General features: G+C 45.7%; 1 protein-coding gene across 1 annotated transcript in view; it reads left to right on the top strand.

Moving 5' to 3' along the window:
- LOC119284438 (disease resistance protein Pik-2-like) overlaps positions 1–11,737 on the top strand; it is a 14,303-nt gene extending 2,566 nt beyond the window's left edge. Inside the window, exons 2-6 of the mRNA XM_037563560.1 lie at positions 1,129–1,434; positions 8,758–9,236; positions 9,752–9,827; positions 9,868–11,610; positions 11,716–11,737. Coding sequence (XP_037419457.1) covers positions 1,129–1,434; positions 8,758–9,236; positions 9,752–9,827; positions 9,868–11,610; positions 11,716–11,737 — 2,626 coding nt within the window. The remainder of the gene's footprint in view (positions 1–1,128; positions 1,435–8,757; positions 9,237–9,751; positions 9,828–9,867; positions 11,611–11,715) is intronic.
- The last annotated feature ends 7,383 nt before the right edge of the window (positions 11,738–19,120 follow it).

Below are 19,120 nucleotides of genomic sequence, written 5' to 3'. Positions count from 1 at the left end.
TCAAAAAATATGACATTTTTAAATTATTTTTTGAATTATAAACTACTTTTATAATTTCGATTTTTGGAATTTTGGAACATTTTCTTAAAAGTCCACGGACAAAATTTGAATTCCCGGTCTTTTTTTAAAGGCTGAACACTTTTTGAAACTGTGAACATTTTTTAAAATATTCAAACATTTTCTAAAAATTGTCTACATTTTTAAAAAATGTATGAAACATAAATATTTTAAAAAATTGGACAATTATTGAAATTTATGAAAAGTTAGAAACAAAAGAAAACCTCAATAATTAAAAAGAAATTTAAAAAATGAACCCTGTTCCTAGCGCTAATTGGGCCAGCCCAATTACTCGCTTGCTCGTCCCTCTGCGTCACAATTGGCGGCATATAGGCTTTACCCTGGGTCATTGCCCTTGGTGCCCAGCTCCAGCCGCAGGATTATGGAGACCGGTATTGTTTGGTCTGTAAAACTCTTCCATGTGGAAGCATATCTCTTCCTCCTATTGGTGCCCACTTGTGGAGGCACATCGATTGGCATCCATTTGTCCTCCATGTGGGGGCTCGCTTCTCCCTTCTCCTTGGTTGGTTTTGGGTGGCGACCATTACGTGGCTGTGCTCTCACCGTGCGCCTGCGGTAACCTCATCTTCAGCACCATCATTGAGACCGTCCGTATCGCTTTAGATGTTCCCTGAGCGAATATACTTCACAAGTTGAACGTTGACGTTGAATGCTTGGTCTACCTTTGTTGTCTGTACTGAATGTTTGGATGTTCCCTGAGCGAACATACTTCACAAGTAAATACTCCCTCCGTTCCCAAATATTTGTCTTTCTAGCCATCTTAAATAGACTACAACATACGGATGTATGTAGACATGCTTTAGAGTGTAGATTCACTCATTTTACTCCGTATGTAGTCACTTGTTGAAATCTCTAGAAAGACAATTATTTACGAACGGAGGGAGTACAAGTTATATGTCAAATTCGAATCCCACTTGGCTGCACATTGTATGGCAGTGATTTAGATGTTAAAAGAGGCCGTTAAATAGCGTCCACACATATTCCAGCAACTACCATGAACGATTCCCCTGATGAATATTCTTAAATATAGAAACTTGTACTCAAGGGGAGCCTGATACTCAAGCTCGGCGAAATCCTCAAGGCGGAGTACAAACTGCAGACTAGAGTCAAGGAAGACGTCAAAGATCTCAATCGAGAGCTGGAGAGCATGCAAGCTGCCCTCCGCAAGGTTGGGGATGTGCCACGGGACCAGCTAGACGAGCAAGTCAAGCTCTGGGCAAACGAGGTCAGAGAAATATCGTACAAAATAGAGGATACCATCGATAAGTTCATGGTGCAGGTCATGGTCACCAAACCTGCCGTCAAGCCGCGCAAGCTCAAACGGCTCAAGAAGAAGATGTGCGACTTGTTCACTGAGTTCATGGCACGCATCATTCATTGATGTGTGTGATGGACAATGATGAGATGACGCCCCCCTCCCGCCCCCTCCCCTCCCCCTCGGACGAAGCGCCGACGCCGCCATTAAAGCCCAATCCACAGCTCCCCACCCGCCCCCACACCTCACCGAGCTCTCCCCGCTCCAAATCCGCAGCTGAGAAGACGCATGGCTGGAGCGCGACGCCGCGGCGTGCGGGTTCACCGGCTTGTGCCGGTGGCGCGGGTTGCGGAGCCACGGGCGCTTCCGCCTCCAGTGGCGGCGCCGCTGCCCGAGATCGATCCGCTCTCGCCGCAGGCTCGCAGAGAGATGGAACGGGTGGTGATGGAGCGCTTCCCCGACCGCGACGAGTGGGGGGAGATTCACATGCATATCCTCCGCCACGCGAACTTCGTCGAGCGCGCGCGCTTCATCGGAGACGACGGCTGCGAGGATGTGGAGCTTCTCTTCTAGGCGATTCAGGAGGCGGAATCATCCGATCCGCGGCAGGCCGCCCGCTGGGAGAACTTCAGGACGGCGAACCCCTCGAGGCTCAACATCCGGCCGCCATCGTGGGAGGGGATCGCCAGGATCCCGCCGGAGTTCCTCCCCGTGGGGACCGTCTGGCCTCCGCGTCGTCAGTAGATCGCCTTCCCCAACCGGTGCAGACACAACGACGAGCCATCGATCCTCCCCCATGGCCTGTGAGTTGGGTTTTCGTATCAGTGCTAATTCAGCTCTTAAGGCTAGACTTAGGGATTTTCGATTACGCCGCCGGGGGATGCATGAGGTTGTGTGTTCGATTGAGCAGTCTGATTCGGCTCCTAGTGAGTTCGTTCAGGATTTGGTGATAGATTCGGGGGTTCTCCCTCTTGTTTCCCGATGTAGTAAGGAATCTGTGGCCGCTTCTGCGGCGGGCGAGACCTCGTCGGAGGATTTTTCCGGCGAGGGGCTTGGCCAGGTTTTAAATCCCAATCCGGTTTCAGGAACGGGATCTCTGTGTTGTTCCCACGGGGTGAGTCCAGCTTTGCCTGGTCCCGCGGTCAAGTTGCGTGTCGTTGGGGAGAAAACGGAAAGAACGAGGGGATTACATAAAGTCGAATCCCTAGAAAGCGTGGAGGAGCACTTTGGCCAGCTCTGGCTCATTCCCTCTCCCCCTCGCCGCCGCCCGCCAGAAACCCTACCTCTCAACCCCAAGACCACCAAAAATCCTGGCTCCTTTGCTGGATCCGGAGAGACCTCGTTCAGAACAAAGCTTTTTCGGCTACGGATTGTTTTCCTGCAACCCGTCGCCCGTTCGATCCACCTCCCAGACAAATCAAAGTTGCCCGTGAGGGGATTGGCCCTGGTTCCATCTCCTTCGCCGAGGCTGTTAAGCGCGGGGCGAAGATGGCAGATCGTCGTGCCGGGGGGAGCAGCCACCCTGCTGCTCCAGCCAAAGGAGCGGGGCAGAAGCCTGCTGCGCCTGTTGGAAGGAAACCAGCTGCGCCTGCAACAAAGGAGCAGGCTCCTGCTCCCAAACCTACCAGATCCACAGCTTCTACCGCTGGATCTGCTCAGGTACAGTCGTCTCAGTCTGTGGAGGTTGAGGTGGAACAAATTCTTGACCCTAGGTATAAGGACATGATTTGCTTTAACTGTGGTGGACCGGGACACTATGTTGGAAACTGTGTGAAGCCAAAGGCCTGCTTTATTTGGCAGCAGAATCATAATGTCAACAATTGTGCAGCGTGGTCTAAGGTTCAACCTACTGCTGCCTTTTTTGGTAGTGGAGCTCAAGGTCTTGGTTTTTACCATGTTGATGTCCCTGTTGCAAATGAGTCCAAATGGTTGAACTTCCAGAACTGTGTAGTGGTTAACATCTTGAAAGGGGAAGTGAATGATGCTAAGCTGAGGGATTTACTATCTGCTACTTTCTGTAGAACTAAACATTGGCCTTGGCAAATCAGAGGTTTATCTAGTAAGACCTTCTTGGTCAGGTTTCCTCCCTGGAAAAAAGTGGAAGATCTTATTCAGCTGCCTGGGTTCTCCCTACCACAGGATGTTAATGTGACTCTAACTGAATGAAAAGGTGGGTGTGAGCCATTTGGTGAGTTGATTGAAGCCTGGGTTTTGATTGAAGGGATTCCTCCAAAATGGTGCACTTGGAAAGTGTTTGCTCAAATTGCTTCATTGTTTGGGGCTCTTACAGATGTGGATTGGAATGGGATGTTCAGAACTTTTTTTGAGAATGTCAGAGTCAAGATTGCCTGCAGAGACCCCACCAAAATTCCTTTTGAAAGACTGATTGAGATGAAGAAGAAGTTGTTTCTACTTGGCTTTACTGTGGAAGGCTTCGAACAAACAGGTGGAGTTGATTCTGTCATTGATGTAGATGGAGATGAAGATGATTTTGAGGAAGATGGGAAGGCTGAGGAGGATCAGACAGAAAGACATGAAGGGACACAGGGGGACCATGTTTCTGATGGATCAGGAGGTGGTGACCTAGCTATTGATGAACTGGACAAGGACAATTTCTCATCCAAACAAAACTTTTCAAAAAGGTCTGGTGATCAGGGAATGGTGGATGCACCCATGAAGGATAATATAGACACTGACCAAGAGGAATTTATTCTGAAATGTGCTTTGACAAAAATCAACCTTGAGGGTTCATCTTCTGATGGACATGGACATGCTCCTGGGCATATGAGTAAGCTCACAACTCAAGACCTGGACAGTGATGGAAAAGAGAAGGATGCTATCTACAAAACTCCTGCTCCAACTAAGGAAGATTATGTCAGCATAACTCCTGAGAAGAATACTGAGAACATGGAATATTGTGAGGATCTGTTAAGATCAGTGGACATGTGTGACTCTGAAGATGAGGGAACAGAAGATGAGTTGGGGGTTCTCCCTCCTGAGGCTGTCCAAACTCTCTAGAGTGAAACTTGGAAGAGATCTCTGCTAAAATCACTTGCTCAAGTTAAAGATGGAGAGGCTGGTCTTGAAAACAAGTCAAGATGGGGGCCTGTTGTTGCAAAAAGACCTGCTACCAGAGGTCATGGCAATGTTAACATCATGGACAAAGCTGCAGCTTATAAGAGAAAGAAGAATCTGGAAATCCCACCCACATTCAAAGGTAAATCATTCTCTACTATGGATAAAAACATTCTTGCTAATCAGATGAGTCAAATGAATTTGGTGATTAGGGGGGAAGACATTTAAAAGAACTTTACTATTGATGAGATGATAGAGGTAGAGAAAGAGAGGTGTTTGGTTTTTGCCAACAATAACCCTGAACTTGTGCTTCCTAATAACCTTGATTGTGATGCCAGTGATTTGGTTAGTACACCTAATGGTGCCCCTCTCCTGGAACCAGTGGGCACTGCTGATACTTCCAGGAGAACACCAATGGCTCTAACTAAAGTTAAGCCTTGTGGCTTGTCCCATCCTTTCAAAATTAATTAATGATAGGTCTTATTTGGAACATTAGAGGTTTAGGGCAGCATGGGAAGATTCAGTGCCTGTGTGATACCATTGCTAAATCTAATCCTGATTTTATTGGTTTTCAAGAAACTAAGAGAGAAATCATTTCTGAGGGTTTCCTCAAGTCTATAGATAAATTTGATAATTTTGTGTGGCACTTCTTGCCAGCTGATAATACTGCAGGAGGGATCCTTGTGGGTTTCAAAAAGATTTGCTTTGAAGTGGTCGGTTTTATTAATCAGAAGTTCTCCATTGTTGCTACCATTAAAAATAAAACTGATGGCTTGATTTGGCAGTTGGTGTTGGTTTATGGGTCTGCATACCCTGAATTTAAGATTGACTTTATCACTGAATTGCATGATACTTTATCTAATGCTTCTTATCCTGTTATGATCTGTGAAGATTTTAATCTAGTTAGGAATGATAAGGAGAAGAGTAGTGGTTTGGTTAATCAACAAATTGTTTTTTTGTTTAATGACTGGATCAATAGGTGGGCATTGATGGAGATTTCTATCTCCAATAGGGTGTTTACTTGGTCTAACAACCAGGTTTCCCCTGTTTTTGCTGTATTAGATAGAGTGTTCACTTCTGTGAGCTGGGACACGCATTCTCCTTTTTCCACTTTAGTTGCCCTTCCCAGGGTGGGGAGTGACCACACTCCCTTGGTCCTGGATACTGGTGCTAGAGCCCCAACCACCCCCAAGCCATTTAGGTTTGAGAAATGGTGGCTCTCACAGCCAGACTTTCATCAAATGGTGGTGGAAGCCTGGAATTCCGTGTCTTCAGTCAAATCCTCTGCTGATAATTGGATGCTTAAGACTAGGAATCTTAGGAAGAAAACTAAGGGGTGGAGTATTAATAGGGAAGTTGTTCTTAAGAGGAAGAAGGCACTCCTTCTGGAATTTGATATACTAGATGTCATGTCTGAAACCCATCAACTATCTGTTGCTGATTATGATAGGATGAAAGAGATTAAAAAAGAGTTAGATGAATTGTGGAAGAGAGAGGAAACTGCCCTCTGGCAGAGGTCCAGAGATAGAAAAATCCTAGAAGGTGATAGGAATAATGCTTATTTTCATGCACTGGCTAATCACAGACACAGAAAGAACCACCTTTCTGAGTTGAATAGTCCTAATGGTGTGGTCACTTCGACCGGAGAGATGCTTGAGGTGGCTACCTCTTTTTATAAAGAGTTATTTGCCTTTGATCCCAAACCTGATATTCATTTGGATACTAACTTCTAGTCTGAGGATGAGTTGGTTAGTGCTGATGAGAGAGAGTACCTGGAGAGACCTTTTTCTGAGGAGGAAATTAAGCAAGCTGTGATGAGCTCTTATGCTAGTGGTGCCCCTGGCCCTGATGGTCTGTCCTTTTTATTTTACCAAACCTTTTGGGACTTGATTAAGAAAGACTTTGTGTGGATGGTTAGAGATTTTGAGAGAGGTACCCTTGATATATATAAGCTCAACCATGCCATTATTACTCTTATTCCCAAAATCCCTATGGCTAGAGACATGAAGAATTTCAGACCCATTAGCCTTAGTAATTGTGCTGTCAAGATTTTTTCTAAAGCTATGACCACTAGGGCCTCTCCCTTGTGTGACAAGCTAATCTCCTCTAATCAAACTTCGTTTATCAAAGGGAGATTCATTTTGGAAAGTGTGGTTACGGCTCACGAGGTCATTCATGAAGTTCATAGGTCTGGAACTGCTGGCTTGATTCTTAAATTGGACTATGAGAAAGCCTATGACAGAGTTAGTTGGGATTTCTTAAAAGAGATGATTCTTTCTAGAGGCTTTGGTAATAAATGGGTGGATTGGGTGTTTTCCACCATACATCAGAGCACTTTTCAAGTTAGGATTAATGATTCTAATGGTCCTCAATTCTCTGGGGGGAAAGGCTTGAAACAGGGTGACCCTCATTCACCCCTTCTTTTTAATTTGGTTGCTGATGTGTTCTAAAAAATGCTCCAAAAAGCTACAAGTATTGGTTTGATTCGTGGGCTTCTGCCACAGGCCTTCCCAGGTGGTGTGGTCAGCCTGCAATATGCTGATGACACCATCCTATTTTTAGAGAACTCGCTGGAATATGCCAAAAATTTGAAGTGGATTCTTTCATGCTTTGAAAATCTATCTGGACTAAAAATTAATTTCCGTAAGAGTGATTTACACGCTATTAATATCTCTGAACAGCTGTCCAATGAATTTGCTCAAGTCTTTTGCTGCCAACTGGGGGATTTCCCCTTTAAATATTTAGGTGTCCCCCTTCACTTTAAAAAATTGAGGAGGGAGGACCTTCAACCCATTATTGATAGGATTATTAAAAACATCTCAGGCTGGTTAGGAAGATTTCTATCTTACAGAGGGAAATTGATTTTGCTTACCACATGCATTGCTAGTATCCCTGCTTACCTTATGTCTATTATGAAATTTCCCAAATGGGCAATTGATATGATTACCTCTCAAATGTCTCACTTCTTCTAGGGTAACATGGGGGATTCTCATAAATACCACCTTGCTAATTGGGGGCTGATCTCTAGGAAAAAGGAGTTTGGTGGCTTGGGGGTACCCAATCTTAGAGAATATAACATGGCCCTCTTGGCATCGTGGGGAAAAAGATTTTACGATGATAGGAGTAGCGATTGGAAGAAAGTGCTGAAATATAAATACAATACCACTTGTCCTAATTTTTTTAACACTAGGGTGGTTCTTGGTTCTCCATTCATGAAAGGTTTATCTTGGGCTCTTGCAGCTGCTAAGAATTTTTATAGATGGGTCCCAGGGGATGGAAATAGCATTGCCTTTTGGCATGACATTTGGGCAGGAGATTGTTCTTTAAAAACTGCCTTTTGGGACCTTTACAGTATTTGCCAGCAGCAAAATTCTACCCTGGCTCAGGTCTGGGTGGATGGTGAGCTGCGGTTAACATTTAGGAGGTGTGTCACAGAAGATACACTAGTAAGATGGGAGGAAGTCATTGAGATTGTTAAGACTGTTTGTCTATCTGACTCTCTGGATGTTAGATTCTTCTAACAAATACTCTGTCAAATCCTTTTATAAGCTAGTTAATTTTGGAGGGATTCCTTCTGTCATTAAAGATGATATATGGAAAATCAAAGTGCCACCGAATATACATGTTTTTCTCTGGCTGATTTATTACAACAAGAGTTTAACCAGAGATAACTTAGCTAAGCGTAGGCATGTTGAGGACATGTCATGTGTCTTTTGCTGCGAACCTGAAACTATTCAACATCTGTTCTTTGAATGCATTGTTGCTGAATCTGTCTGGAGTTTAATTGCTGATATCTTTGCGATTGATGTTCCTAACTCTTTTGATCAATTAACTTCCTTCTGGAAGGGAAGAAAGCATTATGAAGCTTTGAACATTGTTTCTGTTGCTGCCTTGTGGAGCTTATGGCGTCTTCGAAATGATTTTGTTTTCCAGGGGCGAAGATGGCGAAGTATACGGTGTGTCTTGGACCTGTTGGGGCCGACGATCAAGAAGTGGAAAATATTATGCTCAGAAGCTCAGGGTGCGCTACTTCTCCGGTGCTTAAGGCTTTTGGACCACCGAAGAGGGGAATTGCTTAGAATTGCGTGGAGATCTTAGTGCTTCTTCCCAGTTTGCCCGTCGCTGGGCTGTAGTCGCTGATTACTAGTTAGTTAGCGGGTTACTCCCTGGTTATGTCCTTTTGGTTTGAACTATCCCAGAACTTGTAATAGGGCAGTCCTTTAAACCCTTCTCTATCTGCGGCAGCTACTCTCTGTCGTCGAGCGCTGTTAAAAGTCCGTGCCTGGTTGTTTTGCCTTGGCTTTATATAAAGTTGGGGCGGGGGGAAACCCCTTTTCGTCAAAAAAAAGGTTCATGGCACGCCATGCCATCGGCGACGATATTAAAGAGATCAAATCCCGTGTCGAGAAGGTGGCTGCCCGCCGTGACCGGTACAAGGTCAATGATGTGGTTCCTAATCTAGCTGGCCCACTCATGGTTGACCCTCGCCTATCGGCTCTGTACAAGGACCGGAAAGAGCTTGTTGGCATTGATGATTCATTGAATGAGCTAACAAAGAAGTTAAGTAATGAGGATGGTGATGTGTCCAAGCAACTCCAGATACTCTCTGTTTTTGGATTCGGAGGCCTTGGCAAGACAACTCTTGCCAAAGCATTGTACGATAAGTGCCAAGCACAGTTTGATTGCAGTGCTTTTGTTCCAGTAGGACGGAACCCTAGCGTGAAGAAACTTCTCAACGACATACTCTTCGAAATTGTTGGGCGAAAGAACTTGGAATTGGATGAAAGGGAGCTAATCAACAAACTCCGAGGATTACTCGAGAACAAAAGGTACCCACCCTATTATGTAATTTCAAATTCATAAAGTTAGTACATGATAAAATTAGCACCAAACATAAGAAAAGTGAGTTTGAGACGAGCAATAAATTTTGTCTGAGATATTATATATTAGAGAAGGGTTTGGATAGAACATGCTGCTAGTTCATTTTTTTAAATATAGTAAAATGTCATGTTTCCTTAACTTCTTTTCTATCATTTGGGTCAATAGCTAGTGACCATCAACCGTTCTACCATGATATAAATTTTAGAACTTCGTAAAATAACCATGAATAAAAAATATGTAATACATAAAATTCTTTAATATGAGATATTTGATTTGTCAATGATAAAATGAAATAAAACTCGCATATGTCTCATGCAGTTTTCCTTATTCCTAACTAAATTATTTCAAATTTAGATTCCTTAACGAGGCTGACTTTCATACGTCTTCTTCTTTTTAGATATTTTACATACTTAGGCGCCATACAAAATAGTTTCACTAATTTATGAATGAATGTCAATGACTGGTACTTAATCATTATTGATGACATATGGGATATAGAAACATGGAAAATAGTCAAGCAAAATAATTACAACTACTCGTATACTCGAAGTTGCCACAACGACCGGTGAAGTATATAGATTACAACCACTTTCTCCTGATTTATCCGAGGATTTATTTCATATAAGATTATCTGGTGGTCAAATAAAACGGCTTGATCATCTGCGAGCAGAGGTAGATAAAATTTTACATAAATGTGGTGGTGTACCATTAGCTATAATCACAATAGCTAGTTTGCTTGTCGGCAAACCTGTGGAGTTTTGGTCTAAGGTATACACTTCAATTGGTTTTGGGAATGAAGAAAACGAAGATGTGGAGAACACGAGAAAAATACTTTTATTTAGCTATTATGATCTACCTTGTCACCTAAATACTTGCTTATTGTATCTGAGCATATATCCTGAAGATCATCTGATTGAAAAAGAGAGTTTGATATGGAAGTGGGTCGCCGAAGGTTTTATCCATGAGGAACCAGTGGCAGGACTATTCGAGATTGGTGAGGTATACTTCAATGAGCTTGTAAACAAAAGCATGATAATGCCGGTAGAGGGAGATGAATATAATTGCATCATAACTGGGTGTCGTGTCCATGACATGATTCTTGATATGATATGTCTATTGTCAAAGGAAGAAAAATTTATTACTATATTGGACAGTGATGAGCAATATACAACTTCGCATTGCAACGCCCGTCGGCTAGCTGTTCAACATATAGTCCAACCTCTGGCTAGCACATCAACATTACAAGCAAGGTCACTTAATGCCATGTGCAATGCTGCGATGTTGCCATCACTTTCATGCTTTGAAGTTTTGCGTGTCCTAGCTTTGGAAGGTCCCTCTGGTTCGCACAGTCCTAATCATCTTGAGCATGTTGGAAAGTTAGTTCACTTGAAGCACCTCAAACTAGGGAGCATTGGTATCAGTGAGCTCCCAAAGGAAATAGGGCATATGAAGTTCTTGCTGGTATTGGACTTGGGTGAAAATAGCATAAATGAACTTCCAGAGAGTATTGGCCAACTAAGTCAACTCAAGTGCTTGAACATCTGTAAAACAAAAATTGATGTGCCATGCTGGATCGGGAATTTGACTTCTCTAGAAGAGCTAAGTCTGCAACACGTTGGTGATCAGAACTCGAACTTTGTGACAGAACTGGGCAAGTTGAAAGAGTTGAGGAAGCTCTTCATTTCTGGAAGCATGTGTCTATATGGTGATTGCAAAATGAATAATTGGGCCGAGTCTATAGCCAAACTGAGCAGGATCCAAGTCATAGAAATTGATTTTATGTACGGGTGGAGAGATTCCATTCATGAAGAGAGCCCCTGGGAACAGTATGCCCTCTCTCCACAACTCCGTGTTCTACACATGTCCTACAGAGAACCTGGGTTGGTGGCAAGGATCAACCCCTCACTTCTTCCAAACCTGTCCCATTTAAGACTGCATGTATTCAGTCTAGAACTGAAGGTCTTTGGAAGTTTCAGAGAGCTTGTTTCCCTCCTGCTGGACATGAGGTCAGCTCTCCACCATGACACCGTGGTCTTCATGACAGCAGCAACGCTTGGCTCGTTTCAAGAGGGAGATATGCCGGTCCTTGAATCTCTCTGGTTCAGCATCGTAACACAGTCCAATGATGGTGACATTAGCTTTGACTTTGATTTTGCTAGTCTAGGGAACCTCCCTTTGCTTCAGGAAGTCGTGGTCTCATTATATGCCCCTCCTGCGGACTATGTTAATGCTGAGGAAACGGCGAAGCGTGCAATTGATATGCTTCCCAACCGTGTCACGCATTATATCGACACAAGGGATATAGAGGAGTGGAGTCGGAGGTAACTAAGCGTATATTTATTTATTCGTTAGTGCTGATCTCCACGGGCAGTTAGCCACGTATCTCACAGATTTTCTTTTTCCTCCTTTTTCTTTCTTTTTGCCAGATTGACAAACAGATTGAGCTAAGCTTGCCGCGCACGGAATCAAGAGGTACGTACCCTCCCTATCTTTCTGTTCTTTCTAGAATAAATAACAGCGGTTGCCAGTCAACTATAAAAAAGTCGATTACCAGTCTGCATGCACGATACATATATCTTTCTCGTCATTTTAAATAGTAAACATTGATACTCCAAGTGTACATTTTCTGAATGTTACTCCGTATATGTAGGCTGGCAGCGTTAACAAATCGGCGCCGAGAAAGAAAAGATATCGGGAGGCTGCCGCTTGTTTGCTCTCTTTGTTGTCTTTCGAAACAGACAAATAAAAAACACAAAAATATATATCTACTTCTTTTACTGTCTTTTTAAGAAATGGAAAATGAAGCCGCACAAAGCCAAAAAGAAGTGCTTTTTTGCTATGCTCTCCTTTTTTAGCAGAAGAAATTTTTTCCAAAAAAATGCTTGCTTGTTTTACTGCCTTTATAGTAAAAGAAAATGAAAATCACACCAAAAAAATTGTTTCTCTGCCTTTCGTAGTAATGGGAAAAAATCACACAAAAGAAAGTTTGTTTTGAGGGTCGAGTAGTCTGTTGCTTGGTTGGGGTCTCGTTACCATTTATTTGATGTGTGTCATTTAGGTTTCTATCTTGGGCCTTGGTTTTGGAGATCGTGCCTTCGTGTGTTTGTGTCTGTCGTGTTCTTTGGGTTTTAGTTTTTGGTTTAGGTGGGTTCGATGTGTATATGGGGGTGTGTGGAGTGGGGGTGTAACTCCGCCTATGCTAAGATGATGTTATGCTTCATGTTGCATAGCCGGTCTCAAGCCCGGAGAAAGGAGGAGGGGCCAAACTCTGTTTATTATGAAATTATGTGACCATCTATCTTCTTATGCTTGATTCTACCCATTACCTGTAGCATTTGCAGAACCAGAATATGCAGTTGGTTTTTGGCATTCCCTTTTTGCCTCTTAGAGTTCCATTTTATTTAGTGTTATTTTTCCTGAGGGTGCAGCTATATCCCGGCTGCCGTCCATGCCCATCTGGTACATGATGTCCAGGAGATCTAACAGGCGAAAGAAGTCTCAGGTATGGCATGTTTATGTATGAAAAGGTGAGGAGTCAATACCTTATGTCTGTAGTTTGATTCATGATTTCAGTTCTGGATTGACAAACTGAAACTCTGGCTGAAAGAGCAAATTTGTACAGAGAATTCACTGTTGTTGATAGAAAACTACTCTTGGGACAGGCTTACCGAAAAAGGGTTTCCCCCCGCTTTGTATACAAAGCAACCAACCGAACCATCCAACGATAGATGCTGGGGCGGAAACAGCACAGTCACGCCCAAAAGAAAAGAAAGAGAAAATACAAGAGAAACAAACGTCGACAACGGCGGATCGACAAAGAAACGAAGAAGCCTCGTGGACGCTGCGCCCACCGGAGATCTCCCACCAGACTCCGAGCCTCCGAAGCACCTGTACCAATCAACACCTCCAAGAAGGAACGCGACGAAGACGATGCTGCTGCCAAGGGTTTCCCCCGGTACGGTGAGGGGAGAGGAAGGGTAGCTCCGACGCCCTCCAGGAAGGTCTGGCGGCACCCACAAGCCCCACCGCGTCGATGTCGGCCAGGCCAACAGAGATTTCTCCCGATCCCAACCTCCACCTCAGGCACTCCGAAGCTCGCCGCCAAACAGACCCTCACCCTGCGCCAGCCCGGACACGAATCGTTCAACGCTGTCTCACCACGGCACCGTGAAGCATGGTCGGCACGATGAAGAAGAGGAGCCGGGACCAGGCAACAGCACCATCGGCACGCGGGAGGGCCCCACCTCCACCGCCGAAGACGGTAGCTGACCGGACGCAATGGCAGGAACACACCAGGCCCGTGGCCGCACAGGCCCGGCCGGGAACGCAGAGGCCCGTAAAGTTCCCGCCTTCGCGCTGCAGCCGGCACGCCGTCGGCTCCGCCGCCCCTGTCCAAGCCGCTCCCCTTCCTCCCCACACCGAAAGCCGCCAAGGGAGGCACCACCAACACGCTCACCGCCGGCCACCATCACCAGGTCGCCGGACCGCCACCGGCCGAGCCGCACCACCGCCGCACGCCCACGACGGAGAGGAACCACCGCAGCCGCCGGCAGCCCGAAGCCGGACCCCAGCCGCCGCCCACGCCGCCCGCGGCCCTCGCCGCCTGCCGGGCGGAACCGGCCGCCGCGGCGAGGCGCTTCCACCGCGCAGCCGGCCACGCTGCACCACGCGCCGCCGGAGGGCCGCGCGCCGCCGCGCCGCGGCGCCCCGCGCCCGCGCCGCGCCCGCCCGCGAAGGAGGGACCCGCGTCGCCCCCAACGCGCGGAGGAGGAAGAGCAGGGCCCCGCCGCCGCCGGCGCCGGTCAGGCGAGCCCGGCCGTGCCCCCTGGCGGCGGCGAGGGAGGAAGGAGGAGGAGGGGAGACCGGAGGTGGCGGGATCTGGGCGCCCGCCCCGGCCGCCTCGCGGGTGGCGGCGCGGGCGGGAGGGGGGAGGGGGGTGTGGGACAGGCTTACGCCAGATCAATTACCAGATGCACATCTTCCTATTTGGATTGCTGCACAAAGGGCAGCCTCTCGTTATGAAGGATCTCTGCCAGAAGCAACGCTACAGTCTGATATTGAAACAAAACAACCTGAAGGCTATGTGAGGTTAGATTCTGAGTAGATGCTGGTTACCTTCTGCTATTTTAGGGGCACATGTTTGACTTCTGCTTTATATCAACTTAGGCAAATCTACTTCATTAGTACTAGCTGAGACCAGGGTTTGACTATGAACCACATAACCACTTTCTTATTACAAGTTTCCACAGTTCACATTCTCATTTTCTGTTGCATACATCCTTCCATGCCACCAGAAGCCCAAAAGTACTGCCGCCATCCTTATTTATCGGTTTATTTCTTTTCCTATGTATATTATCGTTGAATTTAAAGAAGTGTGATATAATCAACATTAAAATTGATACTATAGGGTTTTCTCTGTTTATTTGTGGTGCCTACTTTGGTACTTGACCGTATATATTCATGAAGTATAATATTCTGCTTTTTCTTCAGGCCAAATTTTCTGCATAGATTACCCTTGCAACATATAGGAGCCAGCAAGCAGAGAATCTTGTGCCAACAATATTTGGGAGATAATGAAAGCTTCTTTTGGCATTTTATTTGCTGAGTCTGTTTATTACGAAAAAGGAGGAGGGGCCAAACTCTGTTTATTATGAAATTGTGTGACAATCTTATCTTCTTATGCTTGATTGTACCCATTAGCTGTAGCATTTGCAGAACCAGAGCACGCAGCGGGTTATTGGCATTTCCCTTTTTGCCTCTTAGAGTTCCATTTTCCATTTAGTGTTATTTTTCCTGAGCGTGCAGCTATATATCCTGGCTGCCATCCATACCCATCTCGTACATGATGTCCACGAGATCTAACGGGCGAAAGAAGAGTATTAGGTATGGCATGTTTATGTATGAAAATTCTCATGTAAAGGCGAGGAGTCAATACCTTCTGTCTGTAGTTTGATTCATGATTTCAAATCTGGATTGACAAACTGAAGCTCTGCTGAAAGAGCAAACTTATGCAGAGAATTCACTATTGTTGATAGAAAACTACTCTTGGGACAGGCTTACGCCAGATCAAGTATCAGGCGTTCGGCATTGGTCTCTGGCCCTTTTTCCCCTTTCTTCGTTTTTATTTGAGAGTTTTTTAGCAACATTTGAGGGGGGGTTTTGAGCGTAGCCGCTCACAGGTGGGCTGACGGCCCATCGTTCGTTCCCGCTAATCCATTTTTCTCCATGGCTTCTGTGCGAATGCGGTAAACGTCTTGCCTATCCTGGCCGATTTGTTCCATGTTATATAGATGGGTTGCAAGCCCTCATATGCGTACAAGTTGTTGTGGAGATACATCTTGGAGGAGAAGAAATACAAGAGATAAAAGAAGATAAAGACTACATAAGTATCTTGCTTAACTACTCCTCATGCGGTTGACAAAGATCTCCTCTCCTAGTACCCAAGGATGAAACGTGCAGAATATGTCACGTTTAACACTCTCCCTTAATCACAACTTCATCAAGTTGAGATTATGCTTGAAGTCCTCAAAGCTTCTTGTGGGTAGAGCTTTGGTAAAGCCATCTGCAACTTGGTCTTGAGAGTGAATAAACCGAATATCCAACAGTTTGTTTGCAACTCTTTCTCGAACAAAGTGAAAATCTATCTCAATGTGTTTAGTTCTGGCATGAAAAACTGGATTTGCTGACAAGTAGGTGGCACCTAGATTATCACACCATAAACATGGAGCTCTAGTACTTTTCATACCTAATTCCTTAAGAATTGACTGCACCCATATGATCTCTGCTGTTGCATTTGCCAATGCTTTGTATTCTGCCTCTGTACTGGATCTTGAAACTGTGGCTTGCTTCCTGGCACTCCAAGATATCAAATTTGGTCCAAAGAAAACTGCAAAGCCACCAGTTGAACGTCTGTCATCTAGACATCCAACCCAATCAGAGTCAGAGAAGGCACTGATAAGTGTAGAGGATGACTTGCTGAAATTTAGGCCAACATTCAACGTATTTTTCGCATATCTTACTATACGTTTTGCAGCAGTGATATGAACAGTGGTAGGTGCATGAAGAAACTGACATACTTTGTTAACAGCAAAGGAAATGTCTGGTCTAGTCAGTGTTAGGTATTGAAGTGCACCTACCAGACTTCTGTATTTTGTACCATTTTCTGAACTCAAGGGCTCTCCTTCAAGAAGAGATAATTTTTCTGTGCTGGATAAAGGAGTGGGCGCAGGCTTACAACTTTGCAAACCAGCCTTTTTTACCAAGTCTGTTGCATATTTTTCTTGAGAGAGGTGAAGACCATCCTTGTGTTGCTTTACCTCAATACCAAGAAAATAATGCAGATCTCCTAGATCCTTGAGGGCAAATTCTGTACTCAAATCTTTCAACAGTGCAGTTATAGCTTCATCAGATGAGCTTGTCACAATTATATCATCAACGTATATGAGAACAAATATGGATATACTTGATTTGTTGTAAATGAACAATGAAGTGTCAGACTTCGAGGGAACAAAACCAAGTGCTTGCATCTTCTTACTGAGACGAGAATACCATGCTCTTGGGGCCCGCTTTAGTCCATACAATGCCTTGTCAAGTTTGCACACATGAAGTGGTGCATGTGTGTTTACAAACCCAGGTGGTTGTTTCATATAAATCTCTTCTTCCAGAACATCATGGAGGAACCGTTCTGAACATCTAGCTAACGTAGACTCCATCCCCTGGACACAGCAATGGACAAAACAAGACGAATAGTAGCAGCCTTTACAACTGGACTAAACGTGTCCTCATAGTCAATACCATACCGTTGTTTAAAACCCTTTGCAACGAGTCTAGCTTTGTAACGGTCAATGGTTCCATTAGCTTTCCTTTTAATCCTAAAGACCCACTTGTAGTCAATAAGATTTTTACCTCGTTGTGAGGGAACCAAGTGCCATGTTCTATTTTTCTGAAGTGCTATGATTTCATCATGCATTGCTTTTCTCCAATTCGCATCACCCAAAGCTTCTTCAAGCGTATTGGGTTCTCCTGGTTCACCTGTAGAACAAACCAGCCCATATTTTGTAACATGTTTATAATCAACAGGTTTAATTAGCCCTTGTTGCAGTCGTGTTCGACGTGAAGGAGTAGCAGCAGGCGCTTCTGTAGAGAGACTCGGCGCAGAGGATCCCGGGTCTGGATCGAGCTGATCCTCACCTGATCCCGAGGAGGATCCGCGCAGGCCTCCAGAACCAGCAGCGTCACCCAGCAATGTCAGGGCGGGATCTTCTGTGGTCGTGGGTCGTGGTGTGGAAGACGATCTCACCGCAGAAGATCTGGGCCTGGAGGCGTCATCATGGCCCAATGATTGCCTCGGCCCCAAGCTGAGCAAATCTGCCCTTGCGTCCGCCTGATGAGTGGCGACGCGCCGTGTGTACACACGCAGTTGGGCCTCGCTCTGGACGCAGCCCGAGCCAGTGCCGGCCCGCCGCTTGTCGAGCGTGAAGTCATGCACGCGAGGGGGAGCGCTGCCGCCCGCTAGGCTCTGCCGCGTGGCTGGTGCAGATTCGGTGGCGCGCACGCCTGCTCCTGTTTCGGCTAGCGCGACAGGATCACTGCTAGGTGCGGATCCCGAGGAAGATCTGCTGCCTGGCTGCAGCACCTGCGCTGATCCCGAGGTGGATATGTCCCCCGAGCCAGGACACATGAAATAAGGGCCTGCTGCGCCATTTTCTTCATTATTTTCTGCGATTTTTGCACTGTTTCCTGCATCATCACAAAGCCCATGGAGACCATTAGTAGGTTTAGTCAACATATGATCATCACAATTTGTAATACTCCCTTGATCATAGTCGGATAGATGACAGGGTAAAAGCAAGATTTCCTTGTGGAGTAGGGCACCGAAGTTGGGATGAAGATCCGCAAAGGGGAATTTTGTCTCATCAAAAACAACATCACGTGAGATATATACCCTACCAATAGAGATGTCAAGGCACTTGACGCCTTTGTGTTGGGCGCTATATCCAAGAAAAGCACACCGTTTTGAATGAAACATGAGCTTGCGTTTACTGTAAGGCCGAAGATTTGGCCAACACACACACACCCAAAGACACGGAGAGAGGTGTAATCAGGTTTTGTGTGGAGGAGACGTTCCATAGGTGTTTCATTGTTAATGACACGGCTAGGAAGCATGTCGATGATGTGAACGGCTGTAAGAAAGGCCTCATCCCAAAACTTGAGAGGCATGGAGGCTCCTGCGAGGAGGGCCAAGCCAACCTCGACAATGTGCCGATGCTTGCGTTCGGCTGACCCGTTTTGTTGGTGAGCGTGTGGGCATGCACTACAAAAAAACACATCCGTGACATTTTGGGCCGAACTAAATTTTTTCTGTCATACATATGACACTTCTAGGACGGTAATTGTGACAAAACCCGGTACCATCATAGATGTGGTGGGCTCCTACTTCTATGACAAAAAATCATGACAGAAAATGGGCTTTTCGTCCTGAGCGGGCCGGAGACGCAGCTGCATGACATTCATTGGGCCGTCCATGACAGAAAAAACTGTGGTAGAAGCGAGGGGGAGGAAAATTTCGGGGAGTTGCCGGTTACGGTGGGAGGTCGGGGGCCGAGCGATGCGCGTTTCTCTCGTGCACGCACGCGCGTGTATGCGAGGCGTTGGCTCTAACTGAACCCGAGCGAGGCGTTGGGCGCTAACTGAACCCGAGCGATTGCACTGCAGGCTGCGCGTTACTGAACCCGAGCAATCGATCGATGGCTTTTAACTGAACCCGATGGAGCGATTCCTTCGCTACTGCTGCTAACTGAAGCCGATTGATTGTATGAACAGTGAGCGTTG

This window comes from Triticum dicoccoides, chromosome 4A, assembly GCF_002162155.2.
Source record: "Triticum dicoccoides isolate Atlit2015 ecotype Zavitan chromosome 4A, WEW_v2.0, whole genome shotgun sequence".
Lineage (NCBI taxonomy): Eukaryota > Viridiplantae > Streptophyta > Magnoliopsida > Poales > Poaceae > Triticum > Triticum dicoccoides.
Note: the sequence above shows the minus strand (reverse complement) of the source record. Positions and strands in the feature narration are given on the sequence as shown.